We start from the raw sequence: 19043 nt of genomic DNA, 5'->3' as shown, positions 1-19043 counted from the left end.
GTTGGTGGAGAAGGGCATCCACAAGACTACAATCTAGCCTATTTTTCAGTTTCTTTTGTTCCCCCTTTCAGGTGGGAGATATAAAAAAGAGGTGTTGGTTGATGGTCAGAGTCACTTGTTACTGATTCGAGAGGAATCCAGCCTTCCCACTGCACAGGTTTTCAATCTTTTTTCTTTCCCTGTCTCCAAATAATCATTTTATGTGCTCTCTAGATCATGCACTCATAAATCTTCCGGTGTAATTTTCAAATATTGAATTATAGTTTAGCAACTGGGTAGATGCAGTTATCATGGTGTTTAGCCTGGAAAACGAAGCCAGCTTCCAAGATGTGTATAAGAACTTCAGTGAACTGGGAGCCCACCGCAACACTGCAGACATCCCGCTCATAGTAGTGGGCACACAAGGTACAGGATTTCAAAACCTTACCTTATGAAAGTTGTAATATGAACAAGAAGAAGCTCTGAGGTAGTTACTGTCAACGTGTCAATGTGCTTTTCCATCCAGATAAGATTAGCAGCACTAACGTTCGTGTTATTGAGGATAAGCGGGTACAACAGCTTTGTTCAGATGTCCGACGCTGTACCTATTATGAGACCTGTGCCACCTATGGACTGAACGTGGACCGAGTCTTCACTGAAGGTTAGGATCTCCTCATGATAGTGAAATAAAATACTGGGGGCTAGTGTCAATTAAATGTCACCTTCAGGATTTTGGAAGACACACACAATTACTATTACTAAAATAATTCAAATTGATGGCCTGTTTGAAAGATCTCTGTTGATATGAATCCAATGGGCATCCATTTATCAGGCTTATAAAGCAATCCCATGAGTGGGCTGAGCTGATATTTAATCGTTCTGTGGTCCTTTTAGATGCGCATTACTTCCAAATCATAGTGCTATTTTTGATTCTCTAATCAAACCATTCACCACACAGTGTGCCAGAAGATAGTAGCAGGTAAGAAGCAAGCCAGCCTTCTAGCATCCTGCAAGTCCCTACCCAACTCCCCCAGTCACTCTGGAGCCTCCACGCCTGTGTCTGCTCCATTATTGGGACAGGTATATATCATACAACTGTTAGACATTGTTTGCACACATGTATTTCATGTCTGTCACGGTCACATTGTTTTTGATGTGGGGGGTATAGAGTAATTTGGACTGAATAAATTGGGTCGAATTTATCACAGTGTTTAGCAAAGCAGCAATGTCTGTCCTGCACATGGAGAATGGCTTATCAATGCCCTGATCTTTTAGGGCTGTATTCAGATTTGGGTTATGCATGCATGGTGAGGTGTTAATATTAAAAGTGCGCACATGTATTCAGGCCTCAGATAGAGTAATAACAGACAGATGTTATTCAGGCAGCTGTTCAGTATTTGGAGATGTGGGCAGGGCTTGTCCACAACAGAGGAGTGCCTCAGTTAAGTGCAAGTCTGACTTTGGACCTATTTTAAGCTTATATTCTTTTGCAATATCTGCCTGAGTGAGGAACAGTATTTAGTTCAGGCTTAAAGGCAAGTGCTTGTATTTAAATGCTGTGGTCTGGACATTATTTAAAAACTGTTTCCGACATTTCTACTTCAGAAAATTCAGGCAAAAAAGTTGTGAACTACACTAAGATAATTTTAATATTCTGAATGGGCTACACAGAACATTAGCATAACTACCGTAGTATGTGGACTCTGGATACAAGGAACATTCTCTGTATGAATAATGACTTAAATTTTGGACTTAGAATTCACCAACTTTGAATTCCACCCTTAGTCGTGGCAGAATATCTTTCATTTGTTGAATGCTTCCGTAAACTGGACACAATTAAATGTGCTGTGAAGACAAACATCCCCATTCAAAATCCATTCATCCATGTCTTCCATTCATTTCTACTGTAAAAATCATTAATTATCACAAATGCATATAAGTTTTTAGTAGACAAGTTTCTAAATAAAAAAGAAATCAAAATGGGAGATTTTCTCACAATGGCAGAAATTTGAATGGCCCCATTGTCTCTGTGTTTGTCTGCTCAATTCCCTCATTCTGTATCTGTTCCATTTAACATCCCTCTATCTGTTCTGTCTCTCTCTCTCTCTCTCTCTCTCTGTCCTCCCCCTCTCTCAGGCCAGTAATGGGGGTCAGACTAGTGATTATTCCTCCTCTTTGCCCTCCACCCCTGTGATAAGTCACAGAGACATACGTGGAGTGGCAGGAGGAGAGGGAGGCTCTCAGCGAAATTTACCACGCCGCCGGACCTCCTTGTTCACGGTTAGTTCCTCAGTTTCAATAGCCTAAAAAAACCAATACTTTCAACCCAGTATAGAAGAGGGATTGCTGGAGAGAGAAAGTAATTCCTAATATGCAAAAGAAGAGATATTAGGAGAGCTATCACAAGTTTAATAACTTGAGCATGACAGCGAAGAACCACTCTATCACTCACCTCATCTGTCACCTCATCCCATATATTGTCTCTGTCTATCTGTAACTACTGTGCCTCGTCAATGCTTTATCTCACATGCCTGCCATTGCAGAACCGTCGTGGGAGCGATAGTGAGAGGAAAACTCCGGACAGCAGAGCTGATGTAGGAGGCACCAAAACAGTTATCATCAGACAGGTAGGAAACATTATTTAAAAATGAGGCAAAGGTATATATATACAGTATCTCACAAAAGTGAGTACACCCCTCACATTTTTGTAAATATTTGATTATAACTTTTCATGTGACAACACTGAAGAAATGACCCTTTGCTACAATGTAAAGTAGAGAGTGTACAGCTTGTGTAACAGTGTAAATTTGCTGTCCCCTCAAAATAACTCAACACACAGCCATTAATGTCTAAACCGCTGGCAACAAAAGTGAGTACACCCCTAAGTGAAAATGTCCAATTGGGCCCAAAGTGTCAATATTTTGTGTGGCCACCATTATTTTCCAGCACTGCCTTAACCCTCTTGGGCATGGAGTTCACCAGAGCCTGACAGGTTGCCACTGGAGTCCTCTTCCACTCCTCCATGACGACATCACGGAGCTGGTGAATGTTAGAGACCTTGTGCTCCTCCACCTTCCGTTTGAGGATGCCCCACAGATGCTCAATAGGGTTTAGGTCCGGAGACATGCTTGGCCAGTCCATCACCTTCACCCTCAGCTTCTTTAGCAAGGCAGTGGTCGTCTTGGAGGTGTGTTTGGGGTCATTATCATGCTGGAATACTGCATACTGATCATGCTCTGCTTCAGTATGTCACAGTACATGTTGGCATTCATGGTTCCCTCAATGAACTATCGCTCCCCAGTGCCAGCAGCACTCATGCAGCCCCAGACCATGACACTCCCACCACCATGCTTGACTGTAGGCAAGACACACTTGTCTTTGTACTCCTCACCTGGTCGCCGCCACACACGCTTGACACCATCTGAACTAAATAAGTTTATCTTGGTCTCATCAGACCACAGGACATGGTTCCAGTAATCCGTGTCCTTAGTCTGCTTGTCTTCAGCAAACTGTTTGCGGGCTTTCTTGTGCATCATCTTTAGAAGAGGCTTCTTTCTGGGACGACAGCCATGCAGACCAATTTGATGCAGTGTGCGGCGTATGGTCTGAGCACTGACAGGCTGACCCCCCACGCCTTCAACCTCTGTAGCAATACTGGCAGCACTCATACGTCTATTCCCCAAAGACAACCTCTGGATATGACGCTGAGTGCGTGCACTCAACTTCTTTGGTCGACCATGGCGAGGCCTGTTCTGAGTGGAACCTGTCCTGTTAAACCGCTGTATGGTCTTGGCCACCGTGCTGCAGCTCAGTGTCAGGGTCTTGGCAATCTTCTTATAGCCTAGGCCATCTTTATGTAGAGCGACAATTCTTTTTTTCAGATCCTCAGAGAGTTCTTTGCCATGAGGTGCCATGTTGAACTTCCAGTGACCAGTATGAGGGAGTGTGAGAGCGATGACACCAAATTTAACACACCTGCTCCCCATTCACACCTGAGACCTTGTAACACTGACAAGTCACATGACACCGGGGAGGGAAAATAGCTAATTGGGCCCAATTTGGACATTTTTACTTAGGGGTGTACTCACTTTTGTTGTCAGTGGTTTAGACATTAATGGCTGTGTGTTGAGTTATTTTGTGGGGACAGCAAATTTACACTGTTACACAAGCTGTACACTCACTACTTTACATTGTAGCAAAGTGTCATTTCTTCAGTGTTGTCACATGAAAAGATATAATCAAATATTTACAAAAATGTGAGGGGTGTACTCACTTTTGTGAGATATTGTATATATACATATATATACAAATATTGATTGATATAAAGACTTTTATTTATAAATTTTACAATTTTGTGGCCATGTAGGTTCACACACAATTTCTTTTTCTTTTTTTTAACAATTTTTGTCAGCTCTGTATTTCATTCAAGTGGTAACTAATTGTTTTGTCTTTTGTTCAATTACATATATTGACTGAATAAGCATCATCATAATGGTGAAATGTGTGTTTCGTCTGGCAGGGCACATTATGGAAACGCAGTGAACGCTCTCTGAACAAGGAGTGGAAGAAGAAGCTTGTCACACTCACCAACAATGGCATTCTGACGTATCATTCAAACATCAATGTGAGAACCACTGTCTTCTACTGATGGACAGAAGAAGAACAAGGAGTAGAAAAGCATATGGAAAGCATTATATATATAGATACAGATATAATATATGGCCAAGTATGTGGAAGTATGTGCCACAAAGCTGAACGCACTCAACTGTTTAGAAAGTCTTTGTATGCTGTAACTTTAAGAGTTCCCTTTACTAGATGTAAGGGGCCCAAACCTGTTCCAGCATGGCAATGCCCCTATGCACAAATCAAGGTCCATAAAGACATGGTATGCCAGGTTGGTGTAGAAGAACTTGAGTGGCCTGCACCATGCCCTGACCTGAACACCTCTGGGGTGAACTGGAATGCTGACTGTGTGCCAGGCCTTCTCAGCTGTCATCACATCATGGAGTAACAATAATGTGATAGAAGTTTCAAATTCAGAATTAGTCTTTTAGTTCCAAACACCCTGTATTAATATTTTGCTTCAAGAAATACAATCAAAATCCATTTCATAATTTGAGCTAGATCGCTTTCATTAGTCACACATTATTATTAATCACACAGTGACGGCTGTGGCTCACGTTGGTAGAGCGGGTTGTCTATTAATCGTAGGGTTGGTGGTTCAATTCCCGGCCCACATGACTCCACATGCCGAAGTGTCCTTGGCAAGACACTGAACCCCAGGTTGCTCACAATGGCAGGCTAGCACCTTGCTGCCATTTGTGTGTGTGGGAACGAGTGAATGAGACACAGTTTAAAGCATTTTGTAGAACGACTAAGGTTAAAAGGCCATTTACATTAGTAGCACACATTATTTTGTCTTATAGTTAATACTAACATTGTCTAGGCCAAACTTGTCTAGGTAAAACAAATCAAGAATACATATCTTAATATGTTAATCGCATTGAGCAACTGGAGTGTGTGGCCATTTGCAGGAATATAGGCAGAACACCCATGGTAAGGAGATGGACCTGCTGCGCGTAACTGTGAAAGTACCAGGAAAGCGTTTGCACAGGGCAGTGCCCCCAACTGGCCCTGCACCTGCCTCTACTCCTGCCCCTGGGGTCAATGGCCTTGCAAAAGACAAACCAGTATCTGAAGGGGGAACCTCATGTGAGTAATATTAGATGTTCTGTTTCTTTAGATATCATCTCAAACCAAAATTTTTACCTAGAGTGTGACTTTTGTCTTGTTTTCCAGCAATTCTTCTGACTGTTGATGAGGCTGCTAGTTCTGTAGTGCCATCTCAAGATGAACAAAAAATCAAACGCTGTCCTTCCTCTGTGTCCAATAAGGCAGTATGCATGGGTACGTAAACAGGGTCTGAAGGACTGCAAAAACAGCATATGAATAAGCTGATACAGCTATTTCTGAGTGAACTTTTCAGTGTGTAGAAACTCCATGAATCTAATATGAATTGACTCTTTGAAGTCCATAATATGCGACAGCTGCTTGGTTTCTAGATGTTTAACCTTCTGCCTCCACCCAGCAGAATCAAGCATTGAGGGGCTTACAAGCCCTTCTCTGTTAAAAGACCTCACTCCATCGTCCCCCATGAGCGACAGGAAGAAGACCAAGAGGAAGAAAAGTATGAATGTCAAAGGAGATGCTGCAGCCATCCAGGCTGATGGTAAGCACCACCAGAAGCACACAGAACACTTAATAACCTTTCCAAATATGATTAATAGATTATAAGAACAAGCTAATGATAATTCATTCTGAAAGGATTCCATTAGATGAAACCTGATGAATTTCCCTGCTTGTCCTATGCTCTCTTCGACTCTTATTCATTGTGTCTGTGAAGATTTAACACAGTTCAACTATTTCGTATGACTTATGTCTTCTCTTGCTTCTTTCCTTTTCTATTCCTCTTCGCGCTTCCTTTGTCCTCTGCTGCCCTGGGCTAATTTCTTGCACTGCAAGCCAAGCGCAAAATGTGGAAATTGAAAAGCTTTGGTAGCTTGAGAAACATTAACAGAACAGGTAATAAGAGGCAGTGTGGATGAGGGGTACGGATGAGGTGTACGGTTGTGACTGACTGTTGCTCTGCACTGTGTGTTGATGTTTTTCATCCCTCAGTCATGACGACACATCATTAGATTACTGCAAATGGATTGCACCACTACAGTCATCTTTCACTCTGTCTCTGTCCTTCTTTCCCTTCCTCTCTCTGGCTCATGTCACTATAATGAGAAAATAATATATTCGTGCGAGGGGTTCACTGAGTGTCTTCCATCGATTACTTCCTCTCTGGTAAATAAATATTGCTTGCTCCTTGCAGAGGAGGAGAACGCAGACTTTATCATCATATCAAGCACAGGACAGAGCTGGCACTTTGACACCCAGAATCAGGAGGAAAGGGATGCCTGGGTGCAAGCCATTGAGAGTCAAATCCTAGCTTCTCTGCAGCTGTGTGAAAGTAGAAATAAGGTTGGTTGACCATGATTTATAAAGCACATCATCGGTTTCTTCAGTTGACTTAAAGTACTGATCTGACTAGTGCGTCTGTATGTGTGTGGTCCAGACTCGGAGAAGCAGCCAGAGTGAAGCTGTGGCACTACAAGCCATTCGCAATGCCAAAGGAAATGATCTGTGTGTGGACTGTGATGCACCACGTGAGTTGTTTGTTACTGTATCACCAAATCATGTGAATTTAGGCTCAGTGGTTAAGGCTCTGGGTTACTGATCAGAAGGTCAGGAGTTCAAGCCCCAGCACTGCCAAGCTACCACTGTTGGGCCCTTGGGCAAGGCCCTTAACACTCAATTGCTCAGTTGTATAAATGAAATAAATGTAAGCCTCTTTGGATAAGGGCGTGTGCCAAAATGCCATAAATATATTCAATTTAAATATAATGTGAATAGACCAACCATTGTGTTCAGAGAGATAGTGTGTGTCTAGTATACATTAGAGATAATTCACGTCTCCTTATCCCACCAGATCCCACCTGGGCAAGTCTAAATTTGGGAGCACTGATTTGTATCGAGTGCTCAGGAATTCACAGGAACCTCGGGACACACTTGTCCCGAGTCCGTTCGTTGGACCTGGATGACTGGCCAAGTGAGCTCACCAAGGTGCTAATGGCAATAGGCAACCCCATGGCCAACAGCATTTGGGAAAAATGTACACAAGGGCGCCAAAAGCCAACGCCTGAGGCGACAAGGTGAGCAGGACCTCTTGGGGTCTTTTTTTTTTTTAACAGTTAAAGTTATAGTAATTAAAGGCAAATGATTCCACTGCCACTGTTCAAAAACTTTTTAGAGCCCCAGGGAACCTAAACCTGTAATTACACCCTAATTAGGTTAATGTTGGTCTTGTGGGAATCGCAGTTTACAGTACAAAGTGGAAATAATTTTCAACAATTATGTGTCCAAAGAATCCATGCCAAGCTCATGTCACATGTGCTTTTTAAGTAAAACTATGCTTTCTCATATCAAAAGCCTACTCGTGAGTAAAAAGTGAAAGCTAAAACAAACCCACCTTTCAGTCACCAACCATAACACAGGCTATTTGGAGGAGGAATATATATATATATATATATATATATATATATATGTGTGTGTGTGTGTGTGTGTGTGTGTATATATATATATATATATATATATATATATATATATATACACACACACACACACACACACATATATATATATATATATATATATATATATATATATATATATATATATATATATATATATATATATATACACACACACAGAGAGTAGAGTAGATTTAGTTAAGTAGTACACAAAAAGCCTCACTGCCACCTACTGTTCTGAAGAGCCTGTTCAAACACTTGCAGAAGTTCTTCCCAGAATAAAAACCTTTCCCTGTGCCTTTTTTTCTGGCATGCAACCCAGAGAGCAGAGGGAGTCTTGGATCCGGGCTAAATATGAGCAGAAGGTGTTTGTGGCACCCTTGCCAACTCAGGAGGAGAGCCCAGGTGAGGTGACATCATCACAGCTCCTCAGTGCCGTCACCAACAAAGATCTTCCCAGGCTCCTGCTGCTCTTGGCCCACAGCACCAAGGAGCAGCTCAATGTTCCACTGCAGTCTCAGAGCCCCTTACACGCAGCCTGCCAGTTTGGAGATGTGGTCATGACTCAGCTCCTAGTCTGGGTAAGGGTTGACAGACAGTATGCATATACTGATAATAAAAAATAATAGCTGCTGATAAAGAGTCAAAAGCGGCGTGTTGTTATAGGAAAAATAATCAATTAAGTATTGTTGTGATGGGCCCAACATAAATTTACTTTTAGCACCCCAAAGTTAATTACTTTCTTATAATAGCACATCCTTAAGTGTTTTATTCCTCAATACCACAGCAATTTGAGAACAATCACAATTGTTTATTTATTCAAGAATAAAACATCTACTTCGTATCCATTTATAGTTAACAGCTACAGCTGCAATCAAAACTATTCAATCCCCATTGCAAATCAGATTTATCGTCAAAATGTACAGAATTTCAGCTGTTTGCAATGAACAAATCAAACAAAAGCAATTGAAATAGTTCAACACAACGAATGCTTCAGGTGGTTCCCCAAATTCAACTGAAAAAACAACTTATAATGACTTCTTCTGTTTCAAAATGATTCAACCCCCTGAATAGAATCTCTCACAACTGCATACATATGCATGGGCTTCATTAGTTGCACCATGTGTGTTTCAGCTGGAACACATGAAATACCTGAATTGGCTAGGGGTAGAAAACATAAGAAATACCTGGACAGGGCAGAAAAAGGAACCAATCAACGGCTGCAAGCAGATTTTTGAGAAGGCAGGGTGTGAAAAACCTTCGAGTGACTGAAAAAGACCTGCAGAAAGACTTGGTGGCAACAGGCACTGAGGTTTCAGTGAATACAGTAAGGGGCATACTAAACGCAGGTTTCCATGCCTGAACTCCAAGACGTACACCACTACTGACCCAAACGCACAAGAAAAGTCGCTCAAAATCATATAAAAAAGCCACAGAAGTTTTGGGATTCTGTTCTGTGCAGTGATGAAACAAAAGAACTTTCCACCACAATGGATCAGTGGTATGTCTGGAGGAAGAAAATTGAAGAAAGAACACTCTGTCCAAAGTCGAGCATGGTGGTGGCCCTGTGATGCTCTGGGGTTGCTTTGCATCCTCTGGCACTGAAAACCCAAGCATACCTCAAATTCCACCAAGGCATGGTTGCAGAAGAATTCCTGGAAGATTCTACAGGGCCATCACAGTCACCTGATTTACAGCACGCAAACCCAAGAATATTACTGAACTGGAGGCCACTGCTCATGAGGAATGGGTTAAGATTCCTCAGGAAGCTGGTGTCTGGCATCTCGTTTGCAGCAGGTCATAACAGCAAAAGGGTGCTCTACTAAGTACTAAAGATGCCTGCCATGAAGGGGTTGAATAATTTTGAAACTGGAGAAGTCATTACAAGTTGCATTTTCAGTTGAATTTGCGGAAACCACTTGAAGCATTCGTTGTGTTGAACTATTTCTATTGCTTTGTTTTATATGTTCATTGCAAACAGCTGAAAGTCTGTACATTTTAAGCTTTGCAATGGGGGTTGATTAATTTGAATTGCAACTGTATAAACAGTTATTACCTCACCAATCTCTCTTCTTTGATGTCTCTGAAATGCAACATGTTGCCTTTTTTTTGGTTTGCTTTTTCGTTTCTTTGACACAAAACATGCAGCATGCTACCAAGAAATCCATCTGGCCTAAAGACTTTCCCCATGTTGCACAGCCGTACCTCTGACTGTTACAAACTGCTGACACTGGACGTCTTCGAAAACTGCTAAATAAACATCCATTTTCAACCATTACACAGATCTAAAAAATAAAAATGATGTGAAGCGTCTGCCATACAACTCATACAACATTAATGTAAACCTGTGATTTACCATGCAGCTGTTATGTTGCTGTTATGGAAGATTTATCAGTAACTTCTGACCAATCAGATTCGAGAATTCAGCTGCACTGTGGTATAATTAAATATCAAATCAAAATAAAAAGCAATACCAAACCTATACAAATACTTTCATTTAAGCCTGCTACTCATGACACCTATTTTTTTTAAGCAAAGAACATTTATACATTCATATATTATTGGTTCCTTGAGACTGAAAAGTCTTATAGCATTATACATGGTTGGTGTATCTCAGGTGGCTTTTTGAATGATGGCTTTTTAACTGTTTAACTGTTTTTTTTTTGTCTGTTTCTCTGTGTAGTATGGAAGTGATGTGAAAGCAAAGAATCCTCAAGGCCAAACAGCTTTAACGCTGGCACAACAAGCTGGGAGCCAAGAGTGTGTAGATATCCTTCGCCAACATGGCTGCCCCAACGAAACCTCACCCACTGCGCCCACTCCCATTCTCTCACGCAAAAGTAGCATCACAAGTCTTGGACGGAACAATTCCAGGAGAAGGGTCACATAACTTTTAAAGACTTCATGGACAGACAAAGATTCTTCCTTTCTAGGGAAAAAAAAGAACAGTTTTTATTTCATTTTGTTAAGAAGCTATGTATGTCTCTCTCTCTATGGATGTTCTGCTCTGTCCTCATTCATATACGTCCATTTAGATTCCTCAGAGAAGGCAAAAAACGTACTTGTCAGTGTATGAAATCAAATAAATTACAATTTCAAGCCAGCTTGAAATCAAATACTGATACTGTTTCAACGACTCAAAAGCAATATTATACATGCTAATTATATATCTATTACAAAGACAAATGTAGCCTAGAGAGCTTCTCCAAGCAATCTGTGGAGATGTATTCAACATTACTGTATGACTCATGAAACTGTTCCTCATAATAAGCAACATAAATGAGGCCACTGTGTTTGTATGGGAAAAGAATAGTACTTGTCATTGTGCAACGTTTCTAAGTACTAGAATTAATAAACTTAAATCTTTAAACTTTTTGTTAACTTTTTTTTTCAATCAGGTCATTTTTTTGTGTTTGTTTGAGTTTAACCAAGGTAAAGGGACTTTTTCATGCAAAGGCAATGTGTGGGCTTGTATACTGTCATATGTACACTATTAACACGTCATCAGAAACATCTCTGGATGAGTAATTATGTAGGTGCACAACAACCTAGCCAAACTTCCCTACTACTCTACATCCTGTGCAAAACTGGTATGTTTGTGCTTAAAACTCATCAATTTTTATCAGCGAATTTGTCTCTGAACCTTTATGTTCTATCCAGTATGCAAAGGAATTTTATTAATTATTGGAAATTTGTAGGTTTGACAACATTATTACCAGTGGTTGCACAGCAGGGAGCGTGGCCGACTCGCAACTCGAGGGTTTGATCCAGAGCTCGGATTACTGTCTGTGTGGAGTTTCACATATTCTCCTAGTGTCTGTGTGGGTTTCTTCCAGGTTTTCCTGATTTTCTCCTACCTCCCAAAACAAGATGTGAATGATTATTTAAATGTGTGTCTGCTCTGGTTCCACTTTGACCCTGACCAGGAAAATGTAGTTACTGAAGATGAATGAATGAATGAATGAATGAATGATTATTGCCATATGACAGCATTTAATTGGCCTCCTCTTACAGTATCTGTGCCAGAGACTGATCATACTTTGGATGCAGAGTAGATTAAAGGTAGATTTTCCACATCCTCATCAAGTTTGAAGGTGAGACTTTTCTTTTTAAAGCAACTTTGCTTTCCTGCCTTTTCTTAAGTTTCTTAAGACTAAAAGATTATGACATGATATCATGCAGGTGTATGGGTTTTATTATTATTATAATGATTATAATGATTATTATTATCATTATTATTATCATTATTCGAGTCTACAGGTAGCACTGGTAGACACTGTTTGATGGTAGGCCTATACTTTTGCTGTTTACAGTCCTAGTTTATGGTCTATTCTGCTAAGTTTTCTTAATTTTTCACAGTACCATTCATCATAGCCAGGTTGAAGGATGCACTTGGTTGTTTTTTTTTTTTTAAAGAACCACTGAAGGGAAGTGCTTACTTGTCCCATATGTGTATCTCATTACATTGAACCATACCTATTTATTTATTTATTTGTTTGTTTGTTTATTTATTTATTTTTTTAGTATATTGGTATCTGTTGTGAACCTTGCTACTTGGTTGGGTTAGCTAAATGCAGTCCAATGCACTTTCAAGAATGCTTGCAATTTTCATCAGGAATGTAAACCATGCTCTCACATCTGGCTGCTCATTCCAGATGGGTAGCCGGTAAGGGCTTTGGCTCGGTGTGTATTAGCCAGCTAGCCATCATGGTTGGGGAAGAAAGGAGCCTGAGCTGATAAACAATAAAAACTGGAATACTCTCCACTGAAAACAAACTACCGACGCTCTGTGGGTAAACAGAAGATTTGTATTCTGTATTTACAAACAGTAGTAAGCTGGGTATCATTAGCTAACACTGCTCAGCACAGGTCTACAACACTTTAATTTCAATGCTAAGCTAGCTTCCTAGCTAGCAGCTTAGCTTTGCGGTTGCTAAACTGCTGTATAGCAACCAGTGCACCCTATAGCTAGCTTATACAGTGCTAACGTTAAGGCCAGGTTTCTAATTAGCTGACGTGACTTGGATAGTTTGTTCGGGGTTTTTTTCTCCCTTTCATATTCAAAATAGTCTTTCTGTGATATCTTGTGTTTTGTAATATACTTGAAATAGTATAGCTACAGGTAAAACATTCTCCTTTGTTTGCTAGCTAGCTAACTTGCTGTACGGTAGACTCAGTCGCTAGCTAGCAAGCTATATTACCTTTACGAAATAGCGAACTGTTGTGCTTTTCTTTTCTTTTTTCTTTTTGTTTTATTTTAAACATAAAACCGTTAGCGCGGTATGCATTGTTTGGTTTCTAGCGAGCGTTTAACGTTTCGTTGTAATTACTTTCTTCGAGAAACCTACCTTTAAAAAAAGTATATTAACTTGTACTTTAATGGTAATCGGTGTTTGACTGTTGTGTCAGTTGTTTCTAGATTTTTCTCGTCGCGCGAGGATTTCAGATCAGTGACAAGAGATGCTCGTGCACCGGTCACGTCTTATTGGCTGTTACAGGTGGCTACCAAGACTAGCTAATTCAGAAATGGATGGGTTCCTCAGTTAAAAAGTTCTCATATACACCTTTTGGCCATTTTTGTCATAGTTGTAGTCTAACCCTGCTGAAAAATTCAGCTTAGTCTGAGCTGAGTCAGGATAGTAGATCATCTGCATAGATCAAAAGCTGGTAGAAAGAAAACTTCTGAATTAGAGCTACCAATGCTACATCGTAGACAAATTCATTCATTCCTTCACATTTAGTAAACAGTTTATCCTGGTCAAGGTTGCAGTGGATGCGGAGAATATCCCGGGAATGCCCAGCTTACAGGGAATGACACATGGACACACTGAATGGGACGCCAATCCATAATAGGGCACCATGCACACCTAAGTACCTGACACGTTTTTGGGAGGTGGGATGAAACTGGAGAACATGTAGAGAAATTCCACACATGCAGAGTTTGGGATCAAAACAGGGTCTCTGGGGGTGTGAGGTGGGAAAGCTACTCGCTGTACCACAGTGCCACCTTGTACTTTAAGAAAATAACACACCAGTTAATTCAAGTCATAAGGATGCGGGAAAATAACTCACTGACTTGCGAAGATGGTCTACGAGCTTGGTCTGCGTTCTGGGAGCCGGTAGCTATTTGAAAATGGGCCGCCATTGACAAGTTATTTGTGCAGTGGACCAATTTCAGCACAGCCGGGGTTGATATTTTAGAATTTGTTCCTGCTCCCAACATACCTGATTCAACTGACCAGCATTTTAAACAGCCTTTTTTTGAGTTCAAGCAGGGAGATCACTAAAATGTAAAAAGGAACCAGTTTGGGAAGCTTTGTCTTCGGAAGCTTGGGAAGCTTAAGATAACAGTTTCTGTTTCAGTTAAACTGATTATAAGATATGAACATTAGGATTGTTTAACCAAGAAGCAAAGTTTAAGCTCATGTAAGTTATTTTTGGTTGTGTTGCAGTTAAACTGAGCTCAACGCCATACTGGCAGGCATGCGGATCCGGCTGCAGAGGTCAGGCCATGCGGCCCTGCTTCTATCCGAGCTTAACCGCTGCCGCCTGTCACGACTCCTCTGTGACGTGGTTCTGCAGGTTGGAGGTCGATCCTTCCCTGCCCATCGTGCAGTGCTTGCATGTGCAAGTTCTCATTTCAGCAGCTTGCTATCTAGGGCCCCATATGGCCAGAGTGGCACTCCTCCCACATTCTCTTTGGACTTCATCTCTGCAACCAACTTTGAGAAAGTGTTGACTTTCATTTACACGGGTGAGATCCTCACTGATCTGATAGATGTCGGTGTGCTGTACGAGTTGGCAGAACGACTGGGTGTCAGGGAGTTGGTGCGGGCTTGCCATGCCACCTTCCCAGATATGAAGAGCTCAGATGGAGATGTGGAAACGGACATGACCCCTGCTATCACCATGGCTGCCTCCATGTGCTCTTCATCCGTGGCATCCTGCTCTTCTCTGTCATCTCCTGCTGCTCCCACTCCGGTCGCACCTTCTCCCCTCCCTCTAAGCCGAGGAAACAGGGTAAACCGCGCTCATGTCCCCCCCCTCTCACTCTCCCACTCACCTAAAGCAGAGGATGGCTTTCAGCTACATCTGAGCTATAACCAGCTGGCAAGCAACAAACAGAACTCATTGGATAACCATCACTCTCAGGCTTCTGATATCCTCCCAGCTCTCAATTTGCAGCTTAAAACTGAACAGGAAGAAGAGAAAGTGGATGGGAACCACAGCTCAGAGGAACACGTCATCATTAATGGTAACAAATCAGCACTTCCTGAAGCATGTTCCATTCCTGACTCATCAGCACAGGCTGGAGGGGAATCCTGCGCACCATCATCATCCTCTGGTGACCCACTGGATAGTCTGCAGCTTAGAGTGGTTGAAGGAGGTGTTGGACTTGGGGTTGGGGCAGTCAAAGATGCCATTTTGTTCGGGGAAGAAGACGATGCAGAAAAAAGGAGCCTCCATGATGGGCCTCCAGAGGATGGAGAGCAATGGAGAGCGCTGGAGGGTGATGTAATAGAACTGAGCGACGATGAAGAAAATTACATTGAAGAAGAGGAAGACGACGAAGACCTGATGTGCATAGAGAATGGCAGAAGTGGTGTCTTGGTGAATCAGGGCCAGTTGGCACCGTCATCACAGCCCTGTAAAACTTGTGGAATGTTGTTACAAGCGGATAATAGTGTCTTACGCTCTCATGCAGAGACGCACCTGTCTGAGACTGGCAGCTGCCGGGTGTGCGGCACTTCTTTCCCAGATCGTGGGTCCAGCATCGCTCATGCCCTCACACACGTTGGCATCCTGTTGTTTTCTTGCGAGATATGTGAGTTGCAGTTCTGCACTGAGGCTGAACTGATCCGGCACAGGCGCCAGTCAGTGGCCCGATGCATCCCTCAAATGCCCGAGCAGTTTAACAATGCCACTCAGGGGCCTGGAGGGGAACTGCACTGTGCTGCGTGCGCTAAATCCATTCCCAAGGATTTAAAGGTCTGTGCTTTCATTTTGTTGTCTATAGGTGGTTAAATGATTAGCAAAAATGTTTGAGTTCCTATAATGCTCATGAACTCTAACCAGCTGTAATTTATCTTTCCCATTATTCTTTTTTTATATTTATTGTATGTGAGAAGTTGAAATTCTGACTAGATTTTATGGGTTTAGATTTTATGAACTTCATTAATATTCTTTAGTTAGGGCTTTTTGAACCAATTAAAAATTATACTGTATGTTTGTATACTTTAGAAAACATGAAAACTTAAATCTTTTGTGTGTGTGTGTTATACAGTCAGTAATCAGTAGTTAAGGATTGTACTGTTGAATCTAATATTAAACACATCTGGTGACGTGTCACATATATATCAGTCCGTACCGCTGAGTTTTTTTGTAATCGTTGCGGCCAAAATTTTTTGATTTTTTTGTGGATTTTTTCAAAATGTGTGATGCAATTTACGGAGCTTTTTGTGCTTTTTTCCAGAAAATGACTTGAATTGGTAAAATTGCAATTGCACAATTTGCATGCTCTTTCGCAGTGATGTTTGCTGGTAAATGAGACCTTTTTAGCTGTACCCATGTTCGACACACGTGAATCGAAGGCGGCTTTGGCTGAATGCCTCACATGAGGCATCTCTGCAAAAATCCGCAGTAATTTTGACAGATCGCAAGCTTCTGTGAAAATTGCAGAGTTTCTAAATTTTGTGTTCATTTCTGGGTTGGCAAAATCCTGGACAGACTGATATATGAACATTTCATGGGAAGTGGTTTCCTATTATTTGTGGAAACCCTGGAATTTTTCTAAACAAACGAATACGTTCTAGATTTATATTGTAATCCATGTTGAGATTTTTCTGTTTATATAATAAAGATAAATAAAGCCCTTCCCCACCTCTTAACTATATATGATCTTCCTTTCAGGCGGTCAGGGAGCATGTGCAGGGTCATGTATGTTTGCGGACGTTGCGTTGTGGTGTGTGCCAGTCAACCCAACCCACGCAATGTGCTCTTCTGTGGCACACGCTAACACACCTCCTTGCCATCCACTCCTGCCCACAGTGTGCTTGTCCCTTTCTGGAGCGGCCTCTACTTGACACACACTTAGCCATGCATGCTGAACAAGGTGGAGCAGCCAAAGAGGATGAAGGCAGTCAGGAGAGTACAGAAGGTCAGGGTGAATTTCAGTGCTTCCTTTGCCCACAGACCTTCCCTTCAGATGCAGCTTTCCATTACCACCTGAGCACACATCCAAGTGAGCCCCAAACATGGCCGGCCAAGCGCAAGGCAGACCAGCCACTGGAATTTTCTTCCTCTTCTTCCTCTCCCCTGGAGCCAGGGAGCATGGGCAAGCTCAGTGGCCTGGGCTTTAACCTGGGCACATTTATACCAGACAAAATGATTCAAGCTGGTATGCCGTTCCCTGCTGGACTTTTACAGAATGGCAGCTCTTCTGGTTGCCCTCAAATGGGTGCAGTTCTGAAACAGAAGTGGTACCGCTGCAGGTATTGCGGAAAGCGTTTCGCACACTCCGGCGAGTTCACCTACCACCTTCGCATCCACACAGGAGAGAAGCCATACCAGTGCAAGGTGTGCCTGCGCTTTTTCCGTGGCCGCTCCACCATGATCTGCCACTTGAAGACGCACGCCGGCGCCCTGATGTACCGCTGCACTGTGTGTGGCCTGTACTTCTCAACGCTGAAGATGGTCTCGTCCCACATGGAACTCCACAAGGACCACCTACCTCCTGACTTCAGCATAGAGGAGACTTTCATGTACAACGACCACTCCAAAGAGCCGGTCCCTAATCTGGACACCTGAAATTTCGAATCATGTGCCTCAGTACTTATCTGTAACCATTGTTGAGGACTAAGTAGAAGTAGAAGCTATTAAATGTTTGATGTGATAGAGACTGGAGATTGAAGTAGGTACTGTTATTGAATTGCCACTTGGTGGCAGCATTTCTGTATTCTGAGGGCACACTGACCGGACTGTTCGCGTGGATGTGAGGTTTGATTTTTAGTTTAGGATTACCTCTTGATGTTCTTCCTTCTACTCATTCTGTAATTAATATAAGCTGAATGTATATATTCTAGAGTGTTACAACAGCATATTGTATCACCAGTACATATGGTAGTGTAAACGGGCATTGTAGAAAAAAATGGAAGATTCAGTAAGCAGACAAATGAAGCAGGATACAAGCCTGTGCTCTGCTTTAATGCCCTCATATAGAGGGTAATTTTTATAGAGTTGTGTTTTACTTGGTTATTTATTTTTTACACTTTATTTCATTCAGTATATTCACTCTTTTTGTATGGTGTGTTTAAATTCAGCACAAAGTGCTCATTTATTAATCATGTGTTCTGTATTAAGACGGTATCGAGCAAGGGTGAACATAAAGCAGTCCATCAAATCATAGTGCAGTCTGTATAGTCCTGTGCAGTCTGTAGTCCTTTTTTATAAGCTTCCCAAGTGTTCACCTTTTATTATATCGTATTTTACTGATAATTGGATTGAAATAGCCAAGATAAATTGACACTTTGGTAAATTTAAAGTTTGTGTATGCTGAAAGCAGCAGGAAAAAAGTAGCATTTTTAATGTCATTTCTAATGTCACACACTGGTGACTGGTGTAGTCAGCAATTCCAGTGTCAGGACCAACAGTGAGTTCAGCCGTAATATCTCTTTTGAGAAGTGTAAAAAATGGTACCCATGGCCTCTTTAAGTGGGCTAATTCCACAATGTGTAATATTTTTTTAATGTGAAAGCAGTATCTTATCATACAATTTAAGATCTATAACTATTTATTTATTTATAGCTTTTTATGTTGATACATTATATTTTGTAAGGAGTGTTTTCATTATAAATAGAAGCATATTACTTTGTTCTTGACTGTATTTGTTTCGTATGTGTTCTGAATAAAACTGAGCTGGCAGACATA

General features: G+C 41.6%; 2 protein-coding genes and 2 long non-coding RNA genes across 9 annotated transcripts in view; 2 read left to right on the top strand and 2 right to left on the bottom strand.

Annotated features, from left to right (window-relative positions):
* LOC108275869 (uncharacterized) overlaps positions 1-2568 on the bottom strand; it is a 13095-nt gene extending 10527 nt beyond the window's left edge. The window contains exon 1 of the long non-coding RNA XR_001814769.3: positions 2432-2568. This is a non-coding gene — a long non-coding RNA (uncharacterized LOC108275869). The remainder of the gene's footprint in view (positions 1-2431) is intronic.
* agap2 (ArfGAP with GTPase domain, ankyrin repeat and PH domain 2) overlaps positions 1-11487 on the top strand; it is a 22076-nt gene extending 10589 nt beyond the window's left edge. For 2 of the 3 annotated variants that reach the window (XM_017486917.3, XM_053686496.1), the window contains exons 4-18: positions 72-157; positions 264-405; positions 506-640; positions 938-1059; positions 2116-2259; positions 2523-2606; positions 4499-4603; positions 5514-5691; positions 5779-5886; positions 6071-6208; positions 6860-7008; positions 7103-7193; positions 7517-7739; positions 8440-8698; positions 10801-11487. In XM_017486917.3, the coding sequence (XP_017342406.1) occupies positions 72-157; positions 264-405; positions 506-640; positions 938-1059; positions 2116-2259; positions 2523-2606; positions 4499-4603; positions 5514-5691; positions 5779-5886; positions 6071-6208; positions 6860-7008; positions 7103-7193; positions 7517-7739; positions 8440-8698; positions 10801-11007 (2171 nt within the window). In that variant the 3' untranslated portion in view covers positions 11008-11487. Of the gene's footprint in view, positions 1-71; positions 158-263; positions 406-505; positions 641-937; positions 1060-2115; positions 2260-2522; positions 2607-4498; positions 4604-5513; positions 5692-5778; positions 5887-6067; positions 6209-6859; positions 7009-7102; positions 7194-7516; positions 7740-8439; positions 8699-10800 lie in introns of all 3 variants that reach the window. The other variant, XM_053686495.1, reaches the window with a different exon arrangement.
* Positions 5824-13597, bottom strand: LOC108275870 (uncharacterized). Its single transcript, XR_001814771.2, has 3 exons — positions 13466-13597; positions 11834-11974; positions 5824-5909 (listed from the first exon to the last, which is right to left on the bottom strand). It is a non-coding gene; the product is annotated as an uncharacterized LOC108275870 (long non-coding RNA).
* On the top strand, positions 12685-19043 carry LOC108275865 (zinc finger and BTB domain-containing protein 39). 4 transcript variants are annotated; one of them, XM_017486921.3, is made up of 3 exons: positions 12685-12906; positions 14570-16106; positions 17028-19043. In XM_017486921.3, exons 2-3 carry the CDS (start codon positions 14601-14603, stop codon positions 17922-17924), a joined length of 2403 nt encoding a protein of 800 aa, XP_017342410.1. In that variant the 5' UTR covers positions 12685-12906; positions 14570-14600; the 3' UTR covers positions 17925-19043. The 4 variants fall into 4 exon arrangements, with proteins under 4 accessions (XP_017342410.1, XP_017342408.1, XP_017342412.1 ...); XM_017486919.3 differs by having other exon boundaries at positions 12685-12910; XM_017486923.3 differs by lacking the exon at positions 12685-12906 and adding an exon at positions 12928-13239.

This window comes from Ictalurus punctatus, chromosome 15 (assembly GCF_001660625.3).
Source record: "Ictalurus punctatus breed USDA103 chromosome 15, Coco_2.0, whole genome shotgun sequence".
Taxonomy (NCBI): Eukaryota; Metazoa; Chordata; class Actinopteri; order Siluriformes; family Ictaluridae; genus Ictalurus; species Ictalurus punctatus.
This window is presented reverse-complemented; position numbering and strand designations above follow the sequence as displayed.